At 40.3% G+C, this 26,665-nt stretch overlaps 1 protein-coding gene across 1 annotated transcript; it reads left to right on the top strand.

Annotated features, from left to right (window-relative positions):
* Nucleotides 1-811: 811 nt before the first annotated feature.
* Nucleotides 812-26,665, top strand: LOC119737736 (protein wntless homolog A-like). Its single transcript, XM_038212294.1, has 13 exons — nucleotides 812-1,085; nucleotides 9,395-9,667; nucleotides 11,191-11,309; nucleotides 12,429-12,602; nucleotides 13,989-14,125; nucleotides 14,336-14,376; nucleotides 15,617-15,744; nucleotides 18,523-18,620; nucleotides 19,447-19,510; nucleotides 20,373-20,516; nucleotides 23,619-23,859; nucleotides 24,538-24,679; nucleotides 25,038-26,665. The coding sequence occupies exons 1-12, from the start codon at nucleotides 980-982 to the stop codon at nucleotides 24,666-24,668; spliced, it is 1,656 nt and encodes a 551-aa protein (XP_038068222.1). The 5' UTR covers nucleotides 812-979; the 3' UTR covers nucleotides 24,669-24,679; nucleotides 25,038-26,665.

Raw genomic sequence — 26,665 nt, 5'->3', positions numbered from 1 at the left:
TACAAATTCAACAGAAGAGGCCCTATTATTGCATAATCGCCACATATCGTTCACAAAACTTTGGGTGAATTTTGGTGGGATGCTGCCCCCAAATTAAAGAAAATATTACAAGAAGTTTAAAAAGAAAGTCAATTAAGTACATTTAGCCAGCATCACGGTTTCCATGGGACGGTAACAGGCCTTATGTATTCCGGCCATCTTACGAGGGCATCTTTTGATATTTTAATTTTGAAACAAAGGCATTACCCTCTAAAATGGCTGTTACGCAGAAGGTCAATATATGTTTGCATAAATTGTCCGGCTGCTGCAGGCGGGTGCGCCCCGCCGAAAATTTGGAAAGGGAGCTAGGGGTACTCTCAGAATAGAAAGAGGGTGGAAGAATTAATCTATTATAATCTGACAAAAGAATAGTTGACAATGTCAGTCATCCCTCTCGCACTGTTGACTGTTCGTGATGTTGAACATCATGTTTACACTTGTTATCAATTGACGGGTTTCGAGTGCATATTGGCCGTCTTATCTTGAAACACAATCTGCTTTTTGTCCCCATGCATATTTGCATTCTGTATTGGACATTTACCACCTATTTAGCATGTACACAGTATGTGGTATTACTCATACGCAAAATATTCTTGATATAAATGTGCTAGACAAAAGAAATGCTGTAAGTAGCTGGTGAAAATTTATGATAAACAATATTTGTACATTTTTTGACTAGTCAAAGTTATTAGTGAACGATACATGTGACAGTTTTGAACGCAAGAGGGCGCAACTTTAACGTAGAAAACTTTAACTTTCAACAACTTCCGGTGACCCCCAGCAAAGTAGGCTTAATAATTCGGCGAAGGAAATTTTGACGTCTGGCCGTCTGCCCAAGTCGCTTGATTTCTCTGCTTGAAACCCCTACAAGCGTCCCGTTTTTACGTCCCTTTGGGTGAAATTCTGTAACAAGGAATTGTTGGAGATTCCTCCAAGGACGATGGCGGGTGCAATTTTGGAGAATTTGAGCACGAAAAAGCTGTCTTTCTTCTGCTTGTGTTTGCTGCTCGTTCAGATTGCGTGCTTTCTTGTCGGCGGACTTGTCGGTAAGACATTTTTAAGAATAAGATCTTTTTTTTTTAAAGAAGAAATGAAGTAGTGAAGTATTTTCATTGTTAATGCCATTCCACTGGCTTGTTCTGTGATGTGAATTTTAAAATTTTAAATTATATTATGAAAAGAGTGCGGTGTACAATTGCATATATATTTGCATGTTTTCCTTGTTTATTTTTTGAGAGAATGAAGACATGACGGACACTGACGGAAGGGCTGATCCGTGTTGCCAATGCTTGCATGACAAATTTGTGGAAAATGTTTAATTCTGTATTTATAGATCCCTCGCATAGACACCCATCTTCTTAGAAAAATTACAACTGCGTATTCAACGCTATCACATCAGGTACATGTGCGCACAGTGTGCAAAATGTTCTAAACACGCGTGCATGTTGCTCGAAATTTCCTTTAAATACGGCACAGCCGACATTAGCCCGACTGCGTCTGGCCGTACAGTACTATCGCAAGCTCCGTAGTACGGCCAGACGCCCGATGCTTCCACAGAGACTGAATTTTGTTGGCCGCCGATGTAGCGATTTTGCTACATCTTTCGATCGCGATTATCTTTTCATCCAGGACACAAATTTCCAAAGTTAAGGTTTGTAGTCGTAGAGCAACTCATACCTTTTCGAAAAAACGTTGTTTGGTCTCAATATTTTCATCCATCTGGCCACAAGACGAATTTCAGTCATCAGATTCCACAAATATCGTCCCCCATGCGATCCCCCATGCGATTTCAAAATGGCGGCCGCGCTGTAATGTATGCAATATGCAGGCGTGCCCGCGCAAACTCATGAATATGCATAAACAATCTGTGACGTATGACCTCGTGTTTTTGGACGTGCGTGCGGCGGGGCCGTACTTCCAAAAACACGAGGTCATACGTCACAGATTGTTTATGCATATTCATGATTTGCGCGGGTGCGCCTGCATATTGCATACATTACAGCGCGGCCGCCATCTTGAAATCGCATGGGGGATCGCATGGGGGACGATATTTGTGGAATCTGATGACTGAAATTCGTCTTGTGGCCAGATGGATGAAAATATTGAGACCAAACAACGTTTTTTCGAAAAGGTATGAGTTGCTCTACGACTACGAACCTTAACTTTGGAAATTTGTGTCCTGGATGAAAAGATAATCGCGATCGAAAGATGTAGCAAAATCGCTACATCGGCGGCCAACAAAATTCAGTCTCTGTGGAAGCATCGGGCGTCTGGCCGTACTACAGAGCTTGCGATAGTACTGTACGGCCAGACGCAGTCGGGCTAAGCCGACATGGCCAATGTGCGTCACGTAAATTTCACTCCCAAGAAAATGCTGATCAATGCATGTCAAAATCTGTGACGTCATTTTTGAGAGATCTGTTGTTAGGATTCTGCTAATGTGGGAAATGATTGTTGATATTGAAAATCATTGAGGCCTACGTAATGTATATTTTGTTAACCATTTAATATTAAATTATAAGATCAACTGTGTCTTTTGATTTATTTTATGAAATGTCAGAATTTCCACTCAACTAAAGTTTTTGTATTTTTGTCAGAATTTCCACTCAACATGTTAAATGAAGATGAAATCGTTGCCTTTTTTAGGTGGATGATCATTTAGTTTGACGTCTCCATCAAAATGATGTTTTCCTCCAAGTTCCAAAAATTAGTGCTTTAAATGGGTAGGAAAACCTCTCCTTGTTATACACAGAAAACAAGGTTTAATTAGGCCCCCCTTTGTATACATTTGAAATTATCAACACATTTTTTTTTTTTCTTAAGTGACATTTCATGTGATTTCATGAATAAATAACATCTGACTCTTCAATCCCAAAACTTCCCAAATCAAATGGTTCTGATCATACATTCTATTTCATTAAAGGGAAAATACAACATTTGCAAACATCGAAAAATAAAACTACCAAGTTGTTACGAAATACCTTACTAGGATGTTGGTAAATGACATGCTTAAGCATCCTGTAAAATTATGGCACCTGGTGTGAAGCCAGGAAATGGTATATTTGTCTACATTTCCAACGCTGGTCGGCCGACCACCGTTGGAAAAACCTAACTATTTTTCAATTACTGCACCAAATTTACCATTTTTTTTTAGTCAGGGAACCATACTACTTGAATATTTTTGTTTTTCTTGGTTTTTCCAGCATTTTCGAATACAAAACTTCAAACATGTCAGTGTAACAATATTTGATCTATTATACTAACCCCCCAAATAGTTCATTTCTGAAAATTACAGCAAAAGCCAATGATGTACATTCCCTTTAAACCGTAAAATGTTCTATTTTCAAATCTCATCTTGTTTGCAACCATGTTGCAACCATTCATGTAGCTCCAACCACATGCAAACAACTTTGGCTCCATTACAAAAACATTCAGGAATTTATTACACTAGCCAACTGACTCCACTGGGAACAATAATCCCCAAAATCCATTCAGTGTGGTCTGGCAGTGAGAGCCAGGAGGTGTGAATCACCCTTCACTGCATGGGGTCATAGGGGTCAAGCAGCGGGTTTATTGAGGCATTCATAAAGGGCACTGAAGCAAACTGGTCCACTGTGAACAAACCACAAGAGTTTTCTGGAAACTGCAAAGCACTTGTGGTTTTTAACAAGGTTTGGTGTGACAGAAAAGAGTTTGGTTGTTTTGTCACCTTTTTTTCTGTTGGCCTTTCAGTTCCAAGCTCACAACTCAACGTAGATTACTGGAAGTATATAACTGAAAAATCTCACTTGAGAGGCGTTCTGGAAAAATGACTGGGCAGAGCTCGAAATGAGGGATTGTGTAGTATTACTATAAGGAAAGAGAAAAAAAATTCTCTGTACAAACAATATTGTTTGTTGCACTTCAGTCAGACAAACTTCATTCTACCTCCATGGCCAGAGACAGTTCACATTTTATTGACATGTCAAAAAAGTAAAATACTGAGAAGAAGGCCCTTAATTTCAAGTTTCGAGATTTGTGAAAATGAAAGAAACCTACCTTTTTTTTAGTAGGCATGCATGTATCAAAGATTACAAATTTATATCGATAAATCTGAAAATCGGGAAAAACTTGCCTCCAAGTCCAATTGCTTTTTTGCATTTTTCTCCACTATGGTCTATGCCCAGTTGCGTCTCACTTTGCCAGAATGTCTCACATTATGGTGCTCGCAGCCAGAACAAAAATATCCTAAAAGTGTTAAACGTTTTATGGAATTTGTGCAGGTTTGTACGAAAGGTTTACATTAAGTGGTTGCACACGAAACGTAAATTATTTGTCAGAGTAAACACTACTGACTACTTTATCATAAAAAAAATCTAATAAAAAATAACACATTACAAAAGTTTGGCTTAATTCCAAAAAGTACCATTTAAAACAGTTTTTATATTAAATTCCCAAAATTTGGTTGGGAAATTTATTTTAATAAGAGATAGGCCTACCGGTACTATGAACAAACCTAGTGTTCTACACACTATCATGCACTCCTAAATCTACAAATTTATATTATAAGGATATGTTAAGTAGTAATGATGCTTGCACAGCATGTGTGCACTACATACAGACTGTGTCAACTTTCAAACGGGAGAACTCTTAAGAAAAAGGGATACTCTGCAAAAATTGTCTGGACTCAATTCCAGACACATTTGACAGAGTTTATTCATTGAAGTGCAATTTTATTGGAGTATGCCCATTTTTGTTTACGTCAGGCACACTGTTTTCTAGTCTTCAGCTGTCAAGTGATGACAAACAGACCGACTTTGAACCTCCCCCCCCCCCATAATAAAAAAAATGGTTTATCAAGAATTGATAGAGACATTCTTTCTTCAAGTACATGTATTTAAGCAAGAACCCAACTTGGGCATTCATGTAAAGCATGTACATGTAACTTGTAAGTGTGCATTGTTTTTCTTTCAAATCAAGAATTTCAAAATGTCATCGACATTAAAAAAAATAATCTGTAAGTTTTCTGTTATGCTGTGTTTGGCAGTAACAATATAGTTTTCTGAATATCGCTTGTTTTTCAATATAAAGGTGCTTGCCTCTCGCACAGGTGCATCTACACACAAAACATGGATTCCTTTACTCCCATTATATCCCTCTCACTAATTCGAATTGATCCCTTGAAGATGCATGCCATCTCTTCAGTCAAGTGCCTCCATTCATACTTGGATGGAATTAGGTGATCTGTTTAGGCATGTCCCAACATTGCCTCCACCCCCCCCCCCCCCTCCAGAGATAGCTATCCTGATTACAATCATCAATCATGTACATCTTGTTTACAATGTTCCCCCTGGAGTGGGCCATGAAAATTCTAGATAATTGCATGTTGTATTGCGGCCGGTTTGAAAACATTTCCGGCAGTGATTCATTTTCTAGCCGTTGGCATTTAACACTGTCATAAACCAAGCGGCTTTGCATTGACATGGGCTGTTGCCGCTTTGGGGGGGGGGGGGGGGGGGGGGTGTACATGTCCACTGTAGTTGTTGAATCTGTAAACTGTTTATGTTGAGTTGTCTGTGTTTCTTGTTTTGTATTCATCTCATGAAGTGAATGCTGAAAGTGTCGTGTTGTGTTCCCCCGTGATTTTCAACAAAATAAATTCATTTTTTTTCCACTCTGGTCAAATAGTCTGCACTTCAGACATGGTGGGTAATATCCACAAGTAAAACTTAAGTCTAGCTTGTACCGTATGTCTTTGTATGAATAGTAAGCACAGACTTAAATGTTTACACCTGCTTAATACTTTCTTAGAACATAAGTAATCTGTAATCCAACATAAAGCAGTTACAGTACTATGTGTTAAAGGGAAAATACAACATTTGCAAACATCAAAAAATAAAGCTACCAAATCATTTTGAAATACCTTGCTGGACTGTTAGTGAATGACAGTGTAAAGCATCCTGTAAAATCATGGCACCTGGTATACTGTCATTTTCAAGAAAAGTGGTATTTTTGTATCAATTTCCAACGCTGGTCGGCCGACCAGCGTTGGAAAAAACTGGCTTTTTTTCAAATACTGGCCCCAATTGACCATCGCACTTGTTTGCAATCGATTACACACCTATGAACGGGTACAAGCCAGCGAGACTGGTTCCCTGACCTTACAATTCCCCGATGTATGTAAACTGCTCTGTTTCTTCTTATGTGGAGTCAGGGAACCAGACTACAGGAAAATGATTGTTTTTCTTGGTTTTATAGCATTTTCGAACCCAAAACCTCAAAAAAGTCAGTGTAACTATATTTGCTATATATTTCCAACTCCCCAATTCCATCCATTTCTGAAAATTACAGCAAAAGCAAATGATGTATATTCCCTTTAAGTAATGTTTTTTTCCTGAATTTTAATCCTGGAAAAGACCAGATCAAAGCGATTTCACATCAACAGTTGTCACGATTAATATACCATTACCCTACCAAAGTTGCTTTGTACTAATTGCCGGAAATATTTAGCTAGTGGCCATTCAAATTATATGATGGAATTGTAATTTGTATTCAAGTTTTTTTTCTGCAATGGGTGTGTTACTGAATTGCCTTAACACATCACTGATATAAATTTGTAAGTTGACCCGGTTTGACCTCATGTGGCAAGCCCCTGTGTGCCATGGCTAATGTACAATGTAGCTAATAATTCCTGAGGCATGTGGAACCATAGCTCTATGGTAAAACAGGAATTGTGTTTACTACACAAGTTCACAACAGTAGTCAGTGCCCCACACCCAACCCAACACAGTCTGAATAGAAATGCCAGCAGCGGACTGATCCGGTGTGAAGTTGATTAGATTAAATCTACACAGCCAGTATCCTGCTGAGTCTTGGCAGAGCATGGGCTGCTCCATGGTGCCACATGGCCAGCTTGTCAAGCCTGTCTTTCACATGCTGAACATGTACATGATGTCATGGGCAGACATGTTCGTGATAACTATGGGGTCCATGTTTTTCATGTCTCTGTTTCATCTGATGTAAGATTTCATAAATTCAGGACACATTCTTTAGCTTCTACAAACAAATTAAAAAAAAAATTGAAGTCATTTTTAACTCTCAAGGCATTTTGCAACCTCATTGCTGCAAAATCCTCCAACTACCTCTATGTAAAAACTGCGTACAGCCTCGATTCTGCAAAATCATCCATTATTTCTTGAGTGTGGTCCTAATTGGACTGGTGACCACTGCCTCAATCCTGCAAAAATCCTCCAGCAATCACTGTTGATGTGTTGAGGCAGAGCCAGTGACAATGACATCCTGGAGCCGTGCGGAGGATTGCAAGAATAATCAGGTCCTAAATTTATGCACGGCTGAGCGTAAACAACACAAGGTCTGGCCCAAGATTTTGATGCAGTGCATTCTCCAAAATCAGCCACACATTTTTGCCATATGGCCTCAATCCTGCAAAATCCTCCATTTTGCAAAGAGGATTTTGCAGCATTTGGGAAGTTAAGGGTTAATGATACTTGCATGGCAAATTACACAGGTCAGGTGTAATTACAGGGACATGAAAAAAATGTACAAGACGACGCAAGCCAAGTAAAGCTGGTCCCAGTGCACATACGATTCTATTTGATTAGTTCAAAATTGCTGTTCATTGGAAGTCTTCTCATACATGTGATCTACCGGTACATTAAGGCGGGTTTAGATCCATTACATGATAATCTTATTCCTATGCAACAGCAGGGTTCTCATTGTCTTCTCTCTACAGGTTTCTTCATGCTTGCCAACTACAGTGCCCAGGGCGCTTTTGAGGAATCCTTGGTTTCATTACCAGAAATACTTAATAGTAATAATGATACCAGAAATGAGAAAGTTATTATGCCGGGGCTAAGTACCAAACACTACAAAGGCTGGAATACTGCATACTAGCAGTATTTTGTAGCTTTAGGACTAGGAGGGTGGTTTATGTTTTGTTGATCTGAAGTTGTGAACTTCATGTAGTAAAAGACCTTTTGGGTTTTGCTGTTTGGTTTTGAAGTTACCAGTAGCAGCCTTTATATTTCAGTAGCTGTTTGATATTAGCAAGATATTCATAAGATAATTGGAGCAGGTTTAGGGTTAATGTACATTTTGTGTAAATGGCTACTTTACTGCATGCCTCTCACTTAAAGGGAAATTACAACATTTGCAAGCATCGAAAAATAAAACTACCAAGTTTTTACGAAATACCTTACAGAATGTTGGTAAATGACAGTCTAAAGCATGCTGTAAAATTATGGCACCTGGTGTGAAGTCATTTTCAAGTAAATTGTATTTTTGTATACATTTCCAACGGTGGTCGGCCGACCACCGTTGGAAAAACCTAACTATTTTTCAACTGCTGCTCCAAATGTACCATTTTTTCTTCAGTCCAAATTTTGTTTCCTATTGGTTGCATGTTCATGAATGGGGGCAGGCCACCTAGACTGGTTCCCTTACCGTACAATTTTCCGGCATCTATAAATTTATCCATTTAATTTTCAGTGGAGTCAGGGAACCAGACTACTTGAACATTTTTTGATTTTGTTGGTTTTTCCAGCATTTCCGAACACAAAACTTTAAACGTGTCAGTGCAACAATAAGTTGATCTATTATACTTACCCCTCAAATAGTTCATTTTTGAAAATTAAAGCAAAAGCCAATGATGTACTTTCCCTTTAAGTGCACATCTGCTTGAATGAAAACTTTCACGCAAACTTAAAGGGAAAATACAACATTTGCAAACATCAAAAAATAAAACTACCAAATCATTTTGAAATACCTTGCTGGACTGTTAGTGAATGACAGTGTAAAGCATCCTGTAAAATCATGGCACCTGGTATACTGTCATTTTCAAGAAAAGTGGTATTTTTGTATCAATTTCCAACGCTGATCGGCCGATCAGCGTTGGAAAAAACTGGCTTTTTTCAAATACTGGCCCCAGTTGACCATCGCACTTGTTTGCAATCGATTACACACCTATGAACGGGTACAAGCCAGCTAGACTGGTTCCCTGACCTTACAATTCCCCAATATATGTAAACTGCTCTGTTTCTTCTTAAATGGAGTCAGGGAACCAGACTACAGGAAAATGATTGTTTTTCTTGGTTTTTATAGCATTTTCGAACCCAAAACCTCAAAAAAGTCAGTGTTACTATATTTGCTATATATTTCCAACCCCCCAATTCCATCCATTTCTGAAAATTACAGCAAAAGCAAATGATGTATATTCCCTTTAAGTACTGAAAATGTCCCAACTGAGAGTTTTTTATTTTTTCAATAAAAAGACTGTACGGTGTCTCTAGAACTAGGTGGAACGCAGAAGACAGTATTCAGTGTGTTAAAGTTTGTTTGTTTGTATTTTTTTTGATAGCGCCAGCCCCTTCGAGTGCTCACAACATCCTGACAACAAAGTGCATCGACCCCTCCTTCAGCCTGCAGAAATGGTTCCAGCCGCACGGTCCGCACGCCTGCGACAAGGTGCGGGATTTTGACGAGGCCACCAAGCGAGGCATCTTCGCTGATTGGATCGTCTTCTCGGCGCAGGTCCCCCACCGGCCCAACACCATGCACCGGTCCTTCCAGTATATGCTTGGCGTCCTCGTCATGGACATTGGGTACTCGGATGAAGACGGGAAACACTTGGGTAAGTTCATTTAACCAGTTCACGTCGGATATCATGTATACACGCAAAGGTTTTGTGGTATTCGGAACGGATGACAGATAAACAGGCAATGAGCGAGGCCGATCTGATACGCCGTGCCCTCTGGAGACGTGTGTACAATAGGGAACAAAAGATTGTGTACGTCTCCACAGGGCAATTTCTATAGATGAATACGTCTCCACAAGGTTTTCACGAAAAAGATATATGGATTTTACTCAAAAACTAGGAATTTCCAAGGTACGTTGATCCATCGCAAATGGTAGAGTTTTAGAAAAGGGATATTAAGTCCGAATTTCAGCCAAGGAAATTAATTCTGGTTAAAGTAAGAGCATTTTTAAACTGTACTTTGAAACTCGAAAACTTAAGTACACGAGAACAAAGAAATGTCTCCACAACGATACAAATTTCAGTATGTGTGGAAATATCTGTGTGCAACCCGCTCGCAGTGAGCAAGGCCGGAAATATCAGGGTGTGCTACCCGCAGATGACGGCCTGAACCCGTCCGGCATCGACGTTCGTCAAAAACAATCTTGGCCTGGGTCTGGTCAATGTCAAAGAAATCCCGGCGTGAACTGGTTAAATGTAGGTCATATTTCTCAGTATTCATAATAAAATTTTAAAAAATCAGTTGCCAAAGTATTCCTTTGTTATAGACCTTGTGCGTAGCAGCTGCCATAGAGGGCGATGCCTTTGTTATGCTGGGATATGCATGAGTGAAACTTTTGTGCATTCATTGTTCCTAAATTAAAATAACAAAAGATGCCCTCTAAGATGGCCGCTATGCATAAGGTCAATTGGTCATCCCATGTTGGTTGTGATTGGATTGGTCATGAACTCAACCTCAAAACTGTCACAAGTGGAATCACAAGTAAGTTGAAGTAACCCAAAATAAAATGTGACAAAAGTAAAGTAAAAAGTAAAAGGGACGAACCTGTATTCACAGGAACGGAGTGCCCATCTCTCTTTCGTTAGCAATTGGGCCAGACTCATATGCTGCTGTGGGGGGATCGCCACACCTCCTCCACAGCGAGTCTGTTACCTTCCCAGCATTGAACAATGCTGGTACCCATTTAACTCCTGGGTTGAGAGGAGTAATTGAGGTAAAGCGCCTTACTCAAGGGCACAACACGCATGACCACGGTGGGGCTCGAACCCACAACCTCTCGATCACGAATCCTGTGCTCCACCGCTAGACCACACGTGCCCCACACGTGACAAAGGAACACCTTTTTTTAAAATGTAATTTAGAGATGAAGTTGAGTCATTCGCAAGTCAATTTAGAGATGAAGTTGAGTCATTTAAAAGTCAAATCACAAGTTACACAAAAGAAATAATGACAAAGAAATGTCTTTCTCATAGTCACAATTTATTTGAATACTTGCATGTTGTTGATTGACGGCAGACGGATGACTTGCAATTGAATTGTAGCTGACTTGTGACTTACAACTCTGATTCAATGTCCCCTCCATTTTTCTTTTCTTCATTTGTGCACTTTTGATTTGCAGCCCCTAATGCAGCCGTGACCTTAGTGGTTCGACTTGGATACAAGGACACGGACGATGGGGAGTTTCAAGAGTTGGTCAGCGTTAACGAGACCAGAAAACTTGAATGTGTATTTCCTTTTGTAAGTACCCCTCACCCCTCCCGGCCCCCTTTCCACTCCCCTTATCAGCATTTTCCTTCTTGTGCCTAAAGCTATGAAGGAGGTTTTTGTTACAGTCTAGACTCGGACAAACTGGAAGAAACTGACGGAATTTCCATGTCATCTAGGAATGTCATCACAATTCATTGTTACGTCAAACTAATGGCATTTTGTGTACAGGCATGTGCTAAATGACACTCAAAATGAGACGTAACAAAAGTCTGTTAACTCTCCTCGTGGGAAGTCAATATTCAGAGTGGCATGTAAAATCCTACAGGTCAGTTTCAGGTGAAAGGATATAAAATGTTAAAACTAACTGTGTCACACCGAGAGTCGCTGCACTAAAACACAGCACGTTCAGGAGAGCAGTGAAGCATGACCGAAGCTGCCTGCTTGCCCTGAGCTGAGCTTAACCGCACAAAAGAATTGTGCAGGGATTGGAAGTGTTATCCAATAGGCCACAAAAGATTACCTCAAAGGAACTTGAAGTGTGGGTGCTAACTCTGGGCAAAAGTGGTTTAGCAAAACTTGAAGGCATGCAAAGTACAGAAGACAAGGAGGGTTAAGAGAATTAAGAATTAATGCTCCGTTACAGTATAGGAGATATTAACACGGTTTCCATGCACATTGGAGGATTATTGTTCGGCACCTTTCAAAGCAAAACTTTCAAGGGGGGTTTAGGATTGTAGACTAATGTGAGTGTTTTACTAGAACCACTGTAAAAAAAAAAACACTATTTAAACATACACTACCTACGACAGCTGGTTAAATAAGAGTTTAAAATGTTAAAAATTTAGGTCTTCCCCTTTAGAATGACAATTTATTTTTTGGTAACAGATTTTCCTCGGCAAAATATATGCCCCTTTGAAGTTTTGTGATGAGACAAACCAGTTTACCCCGCGAGAATGAAATCGTTGTCATGTTTAGTAATAATTCAATAACTGAACACGGACAGATTTTTTCGGTTGAAGTCTTGTTCAAAGGTGTAGAGCTTGTGTATTATTAGAATTTAGAAAAGGAATCTGTATTTCGGGATGAAACTCAAAAATAGCACAGGAACGCAAAGTTGATTTCTAAACCTTTCTCTGGTTGCCTCTCTAGACGGAAGACAAAGTGGGCTACCACTACAGCTGTGAGCCCCTGCCGCTGTTTGAGCTGGGCTCGGTCCACCACAAGCACTACCTGATCAACATCCGGATGCCGATTACCAAGGACAAGGCAACCGGTGCCCTGACCAACACTAACATCGGCTCACCTGAGGACCTTCATGTGGTGGTGCGTATTTGGAGTATTCAAGGGAACAGTTCACTCTGTATTTTTATCAGCGCAGAAAATGAAAATTTGCCTTTAAGATTTAGGTACAATCGACAGTGAATAGTAGACAAAATGGCCCCTGAATCAAGACAGCAAATATCTCATTCCAACTTTGTTATTTTTAATTATAACAAAAGAACACAATTTATTTTAATGAATCGAGAGGTTTTTGGTAACACTATGTAATGATATCTCCTTTTGAGTTGTGTGGTTCTGTGAAGAACTAGTTTGTTAACTCCACGTTTCGAACTGTTTGCTCTGTTCATCATCAGGAGACAGGATAATTTGTTTTTCCGAAGTAGTTATTGAAGTTCAAAAAAACATATGAGAATAATGAAGCAACCTATTGAAGGATTTGTTTTGTGACAATTACTTTTCACAAGTATGTCTTTATGACAGGCTAAAACGTTGCGGTAAAAATTTGCGGGATCCAATCAGAGAACAGAGAGCAAGTAACTGTCCTAGGGTCTGTTTACCATTGAGAGAAAGGTTGATGAATACCCTGGGAATGAGGTTGGGTTCATTCTCTATAGATGTGTACCTACAAATGGTTCCTTGTGGGGCAGCAAGTGCACACAGTTACAATCCAGTCTGTTGGTGTGATGTCAGTTCAGTTTAAGGAATGCCCACCGGCCATTAAGTACAATGGAACCATTGGAACTGGAGCTAACTCAACTTGAGTGTTTATCCAATAAGCGCTAGTAAGGCCAAAAGAAAACCACTCGGTCTCTGGTCAGCGCGCGCGTCGATTTTAATCATGCGCGTCAACCTTTCTTTTTTTTTCAAATTAACACGGAAGCTACAACAGCGTCCTCTATTGCCGCGCCTCCTCAAATTTTTGTACCAAGGAGCACCAAAGAATGGGGAAGTTGCACCAAGGCAAATGATAAAGGGCACCAAGGCAAATGAAGGAGGACACCAATGTATAATGAGGACACAAAAAAAGCAAAATAGTACCCACCTTGTCTGTACAATACAAGCTTGAAAAAAATAAAAGCCACCCCAAAAGAAAATTTAAAAATGCGTCGCCGCATCAATTCCGGAACTTTGGTCTGACCAGAGACCGACTATTTTTTTTTGTTGGCCTAATCAGTGGCGCTCGCGCGTTTAGGAAGTTTTTACTAACGTACGGATAGGAACAATAGACCCATTCTGTAATTGGAGTTATCCCCTACTGGCTGGAGAAAATGAAACAGAATGAAACATACACTAAAATAAAATTGTCAGAGAACTGTCGAGACATGCTTGACGATCTCTGACACTGGACTATCAGCTGAGTGTAAACCGAGATACAGCTGTGAAGAAAAAAATCAGAATTTTTATATTTCAGTATTTTTTTTTACCCAGATCATACATCAGAATGGAGGATTTACCACCGTCTGGATGTCCATTAAGACCATCATGTTTCCCATCGTCCTCCTGATCACTATTTGGTTCTGGCGTCGGGTCAAGACCCAAGGCAAACCCTCGGTCCTTCTGGAGAGGTAATCATTTTGAGGTCACAATCTTGGTCCAGTGAACCCGCCCATCTCTGGTTTGTGTACTCACAGTGCTTGTGATTGAGTTTAACTGACCTACCAGTACTAGTACCCTGGTCACTTAACTAAAAGTCGTGATTTTATTGGTTGATTTGCTACAACTTTAGTGGAACCCTGCCTCTTTTCACGACGGTTGATTTTTTTTTTCATGCACAGGACCATTTTTGCCTTGGCCATCATCATGAGCATTCTCAACTGTGAGTACACCATTATTTTTATTATTAACTAATTCCAGCAGCGATATTTCTTATGAGGCGCATGCTAATGCTGACATGGACCTTATTCACGACGAAGCCATTTTGGTCATGTTTCCTGAATGTATTTTATGAATTGTGAACTGTTGAATGGAATGGTGCCAGACTATTTATGCATTCTAGCCTCACTTTCACTTTCTTTTTAAATGTGGCTTAAACATTAGGTTATGTTTCATCACAAATTTCAAATTATTCATCAGAGCAGACTGGTATTAATTTGTAATGAACTTCATGTCATTGCTTTCATTTCTCTTCGCAAGTTTGAAAACTGGAGATTTTGCCTCGCTTTCAATTTAATATGGCTGACTTGTCAATAAAGCCTATTGGCTGGTTCTCTTCCTTACAGCCATGTATGATCAGTTGCAATAATACCCAGAAAAGTACCCGCTGGTTTAATAACAGAAGCCTTGCAGATTATGATAGGACTTGTATCAAATAAACGATGAAATTATTCCGTTTAAAATGGTATCAAGTGCAAGAAGGTCAACATTGAAGATGGTTTTTAAAAAATTGGGTGGCCGTGAGCACTCTTTGTTAGCAGCTGACCAAGTTAGAAGACCCAAAACTTGACCTGATGTTTTGACGCCCTACCCATTCTCTTGTTTCCTTTTACCATCTTCAGTTCCCCTGGAATGACTGACCTTCTGGGTAGAAGTTTCTTCGTGACTCCTCAACCAAATATAATAATGTCTTGACACCCTGCTAATTCTCTCGTTTTCCTTTTACCATCTTCAGTCCCCCTTGAATGACTGACTTTCTGGAGAGAAGTTCCTTCATGACTCCTCAACCAAATGAAATCATGTCCTGACACCTTGGCCATTCTCTCGTTTCCTTTTACCATCTTCAGTACCCCTTAAATGGCTGACTCTCTGGGTAGAAGTTCCTTCATGACTCCTCAACCAAATGAAATCATGTCTTGACATCTTGGTCATTCACTCGTTTCCTTTTACCATCTTCAGTACCCCTTGAATGACTGACTTTCTGGGTAGAAGTTCCTTCATGACTCCTCAACCAAATGAAATCATGTCTTGACGCCCTGGTCATTCTCTAATTTCCTTTTACCATCTTCAGTACCCCTTGAATGGCTAACTTTCTTGGTAGAAGTTCCTTCGTGACTCCTCAACCAAATGAAATAATGTCTTGACACCCTGCTCATTCGCTTGTTTCCCTTTACCCTCTTCAGTTCCCATGGAATGGCTGACCTTCTGGGTAGAGGTGCCCTTCATGACCCTCCTGAGTGACATCAAGCAGGGAGCCTTCTATGCCATGCTGTTCTCCTTCTGGATCATCTTCATCGGAGAACATCTGATGGTAAGATTTAGGCCTGCAAATGTACAAACAAAAATTTGGTTGTGATTTACGATGTATTTGAACATTTGTAATAAAAAGCCGTATCCTCTCTGAAGGATCCCCGTTTGCTATTTCCCAGGTTTGCAGCATGTCTAATGTTGCTCGCTTCGTGATCGTGATCGTATTGCATCCAGGCGTGATGCCTGGCTACTTGGCATGCAAGGTTTATCGCTTCTGGGTTCTGACTAGCATGGATGAACAAAGGCATTGTCAAAATGGGGAACCGCTAACATAAAGCTAGATAGTTAAGTTGGTAGAGCACCTTAACGGCAATGCGGAGGTCGCAGGTTCAAACCCTGCTCCAGTCAATGTCTTTGTTCAACTTAAAAAAAAAAAAAAAAAAATTCTAATCGTTCCTGTTTCAATTACAGTGTCGAATAATCATAAGATTTTGCCAATTAGAAATACAATTGGGTTTCGGTAAAGAGCATTAAATGCGTGTTGGTATGGCAACGTATTTTCGTCCCGTGATGGATTTAAAGTCATTACACAATTCACTGGCACCGTTATTGTGTTTATGTACCTCGATGATAAACTCGCGTGTCCATTCTTTTGTGCGAGATACTAAACGAAAGAATCACCAACCACTCCAGAACAACTAAATACGGCTCAATACAATCTGGATTCATCCGTTCCAAGGTAGGATATTTTTAGAGAAAAAAATGTACGCCAAATTAAAAAAAGATTTTGCCAAATTGAAAAAAATACAACTATTATACATTTTACTTAAAGGCATTGCCAGTGTAATTTGGTAGTGCTATTCATTCATCAAAGTGACATTTTTTTTAAAGCAAAGCTAAATTTCAAAAGGAATCAAAGCTGTAACTCTTTTTAAAGATGCAGAACTCATAACCACTCAAAACCCTTGCTTTTGCAGTGCCAAATATTCTCCAAATGTACTGAGCATTTTTGTTGTGCTGTAACAGGGAATCACATGCTACCTTCGAAAATATTATGCGGCAATCATATTGTATGAATGGTCAACCGCTGCAATTCCCTGGAAAAACTCCAATACTTGTTTTCGAGTGCCAGCTTCTGCCTAATTTGCTGAGAACAAACACATTTTGCCTTAACACTAACCACCCCAACTCCATCAAAATCCATCCCCCCATTTTGGTGGATTTTGGGGGACTTGGTCCAGATGGCCTGGCGTGACTTAACATTGATGGAGTATGATGGACTTGGGCCTAATGGCCTGAAGCAGTGCTAGGGGTATCCGATTGATTTTGCCTAGCTTCCTGTACTGCTATTGTGATAAAAGCCATGTGTAGCAAGTCCATGAATGTCGACCAGTGCGTCAGTGGTGGATTCCATTATGTCAAGTACAGTTTTGTGTTAGACGCAAAGTGGTTCATGGAATTGGTCCAGGTCCTAGTAAAAGACGCTAGGGAGTTAGGGTTAAAGGGAATATACATCATTGGCTTTTGCTGTAATTTTCAGAAATGAACTATTTGAGGGGTTAGTATAATAGATCAAATATTGTTACACTGACATGTTTGAAGTTTTGTGTTCGTAAATGCTGGAAAAACCAAGAAAAACAAAACTGTTCAAGTAGTCTGGTTCCCTGACTCCACTAAATATAAAATGGATCAATTTAGAGATGCCGGAAAATTGTAAGGTAAGGGTACCAGTCTAGCTGGCCTGCACCCGTTCATGAACATGTAACCAATAGCAAACACAATTTTGACTGAATTAATGGTGAATTTGGAGCAGTAGTTGAAAAATAGTTAGGTTTTTCCAACGGTGGTCGGCCGACCACCGTTGGAAATTTGTACAAAAATACCATTTTCTTGAAAATGACTTCACACCAGGTGCCATAATTTTACAAGATGCTTGAGACTGTCATTTACCAACATCCTATTAAGGTATTTCGTAAAAACTTGGTAGTTTTAATTTTCGATGTTTGCAAATGTTGTATATTCCCTTTAATATAGGCATTTTGTGTGCATTTACAGGTAGTACAGGAACTGGGTACCCTATTGAAACAAAATACGGGTTCCAATCTACTTGTTAAAGAAACCCGAGCCAAAATTTCAAATCTGAGAAGTTGCTGTTCAGATTGTTCATAAAGGTCTGCATGATAATACTACCACATTGGTGCGGCAATACGGCTAGGTAGGGTGCATGCAGTGAGCTCTTTAGCTGTGTGGTGAAAACTGCAACTTTCGCAAGCGTCATAAAACGTGAAATTGGTTTTGGTTTTCCATGTATCCTGTTTTTCATTTTGAAATGTCCCACTGACGTTCAGAACATTTCTGTTTTCATTGACTGAGAACTTACTAAGTAATTTGCAAAGTTGGTTACGGGTACTTGATTCCATAATCTGGAACCGGTTCCTGACATTAACGGTCGGGTACTCGGGTATCCGATGCCCGGCCCTACCTTAATTTTTTTTTAAATCCAAAGACTTCGAACAAAAGTATCGTGCGGTATGTATTACTTGGGCAGGCCCGCAACTGCTCAAATCCCCTGCTCTCCCAGTTTCAGCTTACACCGAACTTGCTGAACACGACAAGATTTTGATTTGCAAAGCACATGAAGTCCCATGTGGCATTTCTGGCTTGTGGCTGGCTCTAAGCTGATTTCTGCCTAGAACTTAATTTGTCTTTAATAGTAACACTTTCCTGCTAAGCTGTATGTTTCTGCTTAGTTATATTTTTACGCCAAGCAGCTCTACAGCAATGTGTTCTAATGTCTTGTGTAGCATAATCATGGCAGGAATCATTTTCTTGCTTACAGGATCAGACGCAGAGGAATCGTCTGAAGGTCTACCGGCGGCAAGTCGCCTCCATCATCTTCACTTTCTTCTGCCTCTTCATCTTTGACGTGTGTGAGAGGTAAGAAGGGGGAGAGGGTGGGGGTAGTGGTTGGATGAAAATCTGAAGTTTTTCAAATTCGATTTGAATTCCACTATTTGGTATGGATTTTGAAATCTGATATTCAAAACATCCCCCAACTTGCTCCCTGGTCTCTGATTGTGATCGCATTTGCTAATGGTCTTCTTGGTTGAACTGAAAACCCAGCTCATTTGACTGATCAGACAGCTCCCACCCATTTTATTCACCGTTACAGCTCTGGTATGTTTTTGTAACTGCCCGTCGATACTTGAATCCCCCAAAATATACCCAATCATCATGGAGGGCATTGCAACTCGACAGTATTTGTTGGCGCGACAGAGGGCTGATTGGGATGTTCTGGTGAAATCGGATAACTTTTTCATGATAACCGGATTTTGAAATCTCAATTTCTCCCACCACTGAAGGGTGGGGGGCAGCTAACATTTAATTTAGGAATTCACCCTTTGCGAAGCTAACGCCATTGCCATAGGGCTTCCAAAAAAAGTACTTAGAAAGGAGGATCTCAGACTCCGAAAAAGTAAATAAGTTGAGGATTCTCGTAGAGATTAAAAAGTTGCAGTTTCTTAGAATACAGGGTGGCCTTGGTGTTATCCTTTGTGTAGAAGATAAACAAGTACTCAATCTTTCAAGCGGTCTAGCACTGGGGGCCTGGCTTGTGTGCTGTATCAACATAACTATGCACTGGCAAACGCTGCTCTAGAAATACTAGTAAATTTGGGTCTACACAATTTGACTGGGTTTTTTTAGCAGCTGATGAGATATTGATTGAACTTTGACTGATGTATTTGTTTCTTGTCTTTTGTAGGGGTGTTCAACTGGTGAATCCGTTCTTCTCCATGTGGAACACAGACAAAGGCTACAGACTTGCGGTATCCTTACAAAAAAGTTGACCAAAAATGCATCGTTCATTATCAACAAAGATTATGCCAACATTAGAGGTGGAGTTTGTTCCAAATAGAGACGCTGCGATAGGAATCTTAAATCTAGAAATCTAATTCACTCGAGCATTAGCCAGGGCTCTCAGCCACAATGGAAATAAGCGAAAACCTTGAAAATATATTTTTCATTTTTTGAGTCAGAGAAAACTCAGGGAATTTGTTTTAAAAAACACCAAAATTAGGAAAAACTCAGGGAATTTGGTGAGGAAAGGATGGCTATAAGGGGAGAAGGGAGGCCATCACTTGTCGACATGTTGCCCGTGTATTATCAGTATCTTGGTTGCTTTGCTGCAACCACCTCTTGACTTCTTAGCAACCTTGTGAAAGTGAAACTATTTCCCATGGAAGTTTGGAAATATCAAGGAAATATCAAGGAAAAACTCAGGTGATTTTGTTTCCACATAGTGCTGGAAAGCCTGGTTAGCACAGACACTCTTGTTTTACTATACTCCCGAGGACAATGCTTTGTGTTTCCCTTTGCCCCTGTAATATAACACTCTGCCATAGACAAAGCACACAAACTTACTCCTTGGATGACCGTTTCCAACAAAAGACCCAACTCCCAAGGACTGTAAGGATCTGTTGTTCTCCCTTTGTGTGTCCGTCCTCGGGGGTTATGTAGAACACGTATGTGCTTCTTGACCATTTCATACTTTACTGAAATGCAAAGCTAATGTGATGGAGAGTATAAGCTCTCATGAATACACGGCACAAATACTAGGTCGACTCTTCAGCTAGCCTAGTCGACTCATCATCTTGCCCAGTGATCTTCCTTGACCTATCCTGCTCCCAGATGGCGTTCATCATCTTGGCCGGCATCTGCCTCTGCTCCTACTGTCTCTTCCTCCTCTTCATGGTCTACCAAGTCTTCAAGAACATCAGCATGAGGCGGGCCACTCTGCCGCACATGGCCAAGGCGCGCCGTCTCCACTATGAGGTATCAACAAACGCAAGTGTGCATGCATTTATGGGTCGAGAGACTACTGCCATCAATGGTTCGAAGGGTACAGGAAAAAACGTACCAGCAAAGTTTGAGTACCGAACTGCCCACTTGCTGGGCTACATTTGTCCCTCAACTCGATGGGTACCTTAAACCCGTATATCAACTCCAATTGAATCTTGCCACTATAAAAGCTCATCGTCAGAACATGTACATCTATTCTGCATTAGTTTAATTCTGCCCACAACATTGCAATCAGTTTCATAATAGGTCTGAATTCAATATACAGTGGAACGCCGCTATAACGAACATCGCTGGATCCACAGAAAATGTTCGTAATAGCATTTTAAGCTGCCGGTGCTCCGGTACTCACTTTTCAATAAATAGCGCCCTTCATAACTTCACCCTGCACGCCCTGGTAGTTACTGAAAGACGACTTCGAACACATGCCGACTATTGAATTATGTAATTACACAGTTTGGAGCTTACTACCTACATCGATGGGTGGCTTTCCCCTTCTATGCCTTGGGGAAATAATAGCCACTTGTCGCTCTTCTGTTGACGGTTTTCAACAACAATGTTCGGTTGGTTTCGTACACAAAAATCGGGAGCCAAGGACGATGTTCGGTATATCCGAATGTTCGGTATAGCAATGTTCCACTGTAATGAGTGCATGATTTGGATGTAACCAAAGAGGCCCCTTAACACTTTAGTCACATTAACACTTTAGACCCCTTTAACACTTTAGTGACTCTTATGACCCAAACCGCCCTGCCTATTACTCCCTGTAGCACCCGAAACCACCAGAGCGACCATTGGTTTGATGAATTTTTTAATGAACCTTTGCATACAAACAGTACTACATGTACTAATTCCATTAACTTGAATATTCTAATTTCGTTGTGCATTTGTTTGTTTTGTGACAATTTTAACTTTAATTTACCTGAAAATGTGTTAGTATTATGTACTTGATACACTGGACATTTTATTCTGCATGTTCGTAATAAAAAGTATCCCCTGGTGTGTATCAGTTGTACTCGTTTGTGGTGTTTTGTGCCTTGACGTACTGTCTTAGACCCTTAAATGTTTTTTTCAACATTTCTTCACTTTATTTCCTTTAACTCATATGTATTTTAATGTTGAATTTGTTTGTTTGTTATTTCATTCGAATTTTTTTTATCACAACTGTTTCATTCACTTTGTTGAAGAACGGAGCCCTACAGGAGAGCAATTTCTCAAAAAACTGTTTACAGTAAAAATCAAACAACAATTACAGTGAAATGCCGCTATAACGAACAGCACTATAACGAACACTTTCTGTGGACTCCATCGTGTTTGTTATAGCGGCATTTCACTGTACATGTTACCAGAAAATATAAACACCATAAATGTACAAGCGTTTGAGCCAAGATTTTGATGACGGGACTAGAGTGTGAGTGACATTCTGTCAGACTGGTTTTTTTTTACCTTAGAATGTGGTCCAGAGAGTTGAGATGTTAGTCATGTTTGGACTGGAGTTGGAGCCAATGGCCAAACAAATAAACAAATAACCAAAAAAAATGGAGGCTTAGGCCAAATGTCATGGTGAAGCGCCAAACATTTGCTGAGTACAAAAAAAATACTTGCTAAGTTAAAACGGGTTACAGTAAAAATGTCACATGATGTTCCAAGCAAATGAATTTCCCTAGCAATACTTTCTGCTGTCCGCTCTGTACACAAGTACCCCGTCACCGGCAAAGAAAGCACAGTTGGGGGTGACCAACCAACGCCATCTTGCCTAACTCCAATTTCGCCGCGACGTGCGGCCGTACAATGTACCACTGCATAGTACAAATCCCCTGGTGTACGTGCGTCACGTACAAGGAAAGGTACGCGTCAACCAGCTAAATGTCCCGCCAATGGGACGTCGTTGCTAGGTAAAAGGGCGCCCTCTTTCGTTGGCGCACGGAGCCCGTTAGCAGCTCCTTGGAACTGAGCCCTGGAGAACAGGGTCAAGTCTGCGGTCGATCCAGACTGGGACCTTAAGTGCAGAAGAAAAAAAAATGCAAAACAAATTCAAATCAGGCCAACTTAACCCTAAAAGGGCCGGGGGGGGCGGAATCCGCCCCCCCCCTCAACATTTTCCGCGATAGCTTCTAAAAAAAAATTTTTCGCGACCCTAGCTGTTATGACTTTTTAGCCTTGAGCTTTGCGCATCTTTTGGTACCAAAAACATAAAAATCGGACCACGGGTTAGCCTGTAGCGAAAAATTTTCCGGCGCTACGCGCCGTAAAAACTGAATTTTCGCATATATGTCGTGTACACCGAGCAGAATTGCCATTCATACATATGAATAATTAATTAGCCATAACTCCAAAACCCTTTGACCTATAGTCATGAAATTTCTTGGGCATGTTTAGGAAGAGTTGCTCTATGCATGTGCTGAGTTTCAAAATTTTTCGTCGCTCGATGGCCGAGATCTTAGGGGGGGCGGAATCCGCCCCCCCCCGGCTGAGAGATGGTCAAAATAACCCGGCCCCTTTAGGGTTAACTCGCCGTTCAGCTGACTCAATTCTCCACAACTTTAATACAAGAGGCAAAGACAAGGTCCTCAGTATTTCACCAGCCAAGTTTGAGATCTCAATTCAATTTTGAAAGGAGACCTTACTTCGACAAGTTGCATCTGAGAGTGATGCAAAGTGATTTAGATTTGAAGCCTAAGACTAGACTGGTGCATGTCCAACTTTTTGAAAAGAATTCATTAGATATGACCATTCAGTAGTCTGGTAGCATGACTAAGGAGAGAATGTGTAGAAATAGAGACTACGAACCAGATGTTTCTTTGGACACAGTTGATTGATGCAGTACTGAAGGGTTGTTGGACTGGTCGTTTCATGTGCCAGTCTATTTTCTTGTGTTGCATGTTTTCACTATATTAAGTTTTGGGATTCTCATACATAGTATTGAGAGTCCCAAATTTTTGGACTAGGGTCGGCCCCTGGGGAATATCATGAAACGTTATACAACCCTGCACGGTACAATCAAGTCTGTTTTTGGCCGCCCCAAACTCCCTCATGTTTTATGGAACTCACCAAAGTTTGTCCTTTCTCTGTTTCCAGGGTCTGATCTATCGCTTCCGGTTCTTCATGATCTTCACCGTCCTGACGGCCATCTTCACCGTCATCTTCTTCATCATGTCTCAAGTCTTGGAGGGTCACCAGAAGGCCGGAGAGAGCATATCCAGTGTGCAGTATACCAGCGGGTTTTACACCGGTGTCTACGGCATGTGGAACATCTACGTCGTGGCCGTGCTTGTGCTGTACGCGCCGTCGCACAAGAAGACTGCCTCGACTAGCAATGGTGAGTACTTTATAAAAGGAGAACCAACTCCAGTGCCAGAATGGTTTCTGTTCACAAATCTAACTCTTAACTAGTTCGCGTCGGAATCGGAGCAATGTATAGACGTCGGGGAATTGTAAGGTCAGGGAACAGTCTAGCTGGCTTGTACCCATTTATATGTGTAATCGATTACAAACAAAAATGCGTACTAACTAAATATGGTAAATTGGGAGCAGTATTTGAAAAAAAGCCAGTTTTTTCCAATGCTGGTCAGCCGACCAGCGTTGGAAATTGATACAAAAATACAACTTTTCTTGAAAATGTCAGCACACCAGGTGCCATGATTTTACAGGATGCTTTAGACTGTCATTCACTAACAGTCCAGTAAGGTATTTCATAATAATTTGGTAGGTTTGTTTTTTGATGTTTGCAAATGTTGTATATTCCCTTTAAAAAATAACTTGTGATGGACTTGTGATGGACTTGTGATGGACTTGTGATGGACTTGTGATGGACTTGTGGGGGACTTGTGATGGACTTGTGATGGACTTGTGATGGACTTGTGATGAACTTGTGATGAACTTGTAAGGGCTTGGGGTGGACTTCACTACAGTACTGAATGAAAGGGCAGAATTTCCTGAACCAATTTTGGAAAGTTTTAACACAGGTATTTCAATATTTTGCCGATGTTTTCTACAGGTGAAGGTAGCGAGGGAAGTCATGTTGAGTTTGACATCGATGTCCCCTCGGAAGGGCGCCCTACAGACCCCGTAGTGGCTGGTTCCCTGACCGAGGCATACCAGCTCCTCAGCAAAACAGCCACTGAATAAAAGAAACGCAGGTAACATCTCAAAGATTCTTTTTTTGTGTGTGTGATTCATTCCCTAGTTCGTAAGAGATTGTCTCCTGTCGTCTTGAAATCCTTGTGGATAATAATAATATGGTGCTTTATATATAGCACTTTGTACCTTAGGTTTGAAAAAGCGCTTTAAAATTATTACCCCTGTTCATCAGGAATGATTCACCCTTAAATCTTCAATTTCCAAATTGAGTCCATAACCTTTAATGTATAATATGTCTTGTCTTTTCCTCCTTCCAAATTTTGTTTTGTCGGGCATTTGAGTAGCTTCAGTCTTGTGATTGGCAACTTTTCAAACAAAATATAAAAACAAACCCTGTTGTCTTTAATTGCCATGCAGGTTGGGAAGACCATGGGAGGCTGAGGCCGCACCGAGGTAACGTCATGAATATTCAGTGAATCCTGTTTGCTGTGATTGGACGCCTGAATGAATAGCCTTCATCTGATAGGTGGATCGTTGATCACATGTCATTGAATTATTCATCTCAACCCATGGCCTGGCCACACTGCAAAAATAGAAGTTCCTTTCCACGGTAAATGGAAGTTCCATTGCACGGTCACACTATTCCCAATCAGATGACGAGGATTTATTCAGGCGTTGTATAAACCAAATAATAAATGTTTCACTTTCGTGCAGTGGAAAGAATAATTCGATTCGGTGACAGATGGAATGGACCATTCCATCTGCCACCTCATGAATCATTCTTACCATTGCACTCATAAACATTCATTATTTGTATGTTACATTTATATTTGTTCGGCTACACATCAGTCATGGGCAATATACGCATATTGCACATATTTACCAATTTGTCACATTTCTGTGCATCAGTATTCAGTATTTTGTATCTCGCACAAGAAAAAGCAGAATTCGCAAATGTAAAAACTCTCTAAACCTTGAAAAAAATATAGACGGAATGTTTGCAGCTATGCTAATTGTTTCTAATAAAATTGTTGATAATAGTCATCAGTATTTTGTATTGCACGTGTATTTACGAGCAACAAAACATTAAGTGATATGTATTCAATTGAATAAAGTCATTTTAAATGCCTGTGTCGTTTGCAGGGTCTTTTTATTGAGTCAAGACGAAGCTATTTTCGTAGTACAAGAAATTAAGGATTCAGTGTCTGTCAATGATTTCCATTGACCAAGTTGTAATGCGTTAACAGTGAGTGTCTTCACTGATTTTGAACTCAGCTGCCTTGTCAATAGAGGGCGCTATATATACCCACAGGACTTGGGAGGGAAATACATTTCAATTTAAGGACTCACAACTCCTCTGACTTTTACCAGATGTTGTCAATAGATGTATATTTTTCTAACTGTACGTAGTTTGCTTGTGTGCCTTAATGATTTAGTTTTGCATTATTTAAACCAATTTTGCCGTAGTATTCTTAGAAAATGTATTCTTAAACAGCGTCAGCCTATATGATATTTTCTGTACATGTACTTAACACAAGTGCCATTGCAGTATTCGGAACCATTAACGTATTATCTTAATGTCAATCGTGCATAATTTTTGCATAATATTTTTGCTACGTAGTACATGTATTCATGTAAAGTATAACTTATGGAGACTGAAGTTTGCAATTAATCATATGTCATATTTGGACAACTGCCAAGATGAAAACTTTAATCTTGAAGGTATTTCATTGTGATCTTGTTTGTTTTTTGTACAGTTGAACCCTGATAAGAAGAACACTGTTAATACAAGATCCTGCTTATAACAAGCAAAGTTTTAGGTCCCAAGTCTTTGTTTTTCTTTGTTTCCATTACTGTTCACACAAGGTACCTGTTATAACAAGGTAATTCGTAAAGTCCCCAAGGACCTTGTTATGAAGGTGTTCGACTGTAAAATGTTCTTGGAGTAAACCTTGTTTACTGGAAGTTGTCGGCAATAAATTGTATTCTGGAATAAATTGTCTCCCAGGATATGCTGTCCCTCCGGAGTGTGCATTCTCACGTAA

Source organism: Patiria miniata, unplaced genomic scaffold (genome assembly GCF_015706575.1).
Source record: "Patiria miniata isolate m_02_andy unplaced genomic scaffold, ASM1570657v1 HiC_scaffold_3, whole genome shotgun sequence".
Lineage (NCBI taxonomy): Eukaryota > Metazoa > Echinodermata > Asteroidea > Valvatida > Asterinidae > Patiria > Patiria miniata.
Note: the sequence above shows the minus strand (reverse complement) of the source record. Positions and strands in the feature narration are given on the sequence as shown.

Excerpts from the sequence above, each read along its gene's own strand:
- LOC119737736 (XM_038212294.1), top strand. The coding sequence starts at position 980 with ATGGCGGGTGCAATTTTGGAGAATTTGAGCACGAAAAAGCTGTCTTTC. Across the intron at positions 9,668-11,190 it reads TGAAGACGGGAAACACTTGG|CCCCTAATGCAGCCGTGACC; the intron begins GTAAGTTCATTT and ends TTTGATTTGCAG. Across the intron at positions 14,126-14,335 it reads CCCTCGGTCCTTCTGGAGAG|GACCATTTTTGCCTTGGCCA; the intron begins GTAATCATTTTG and ends TTTCATGCACAG.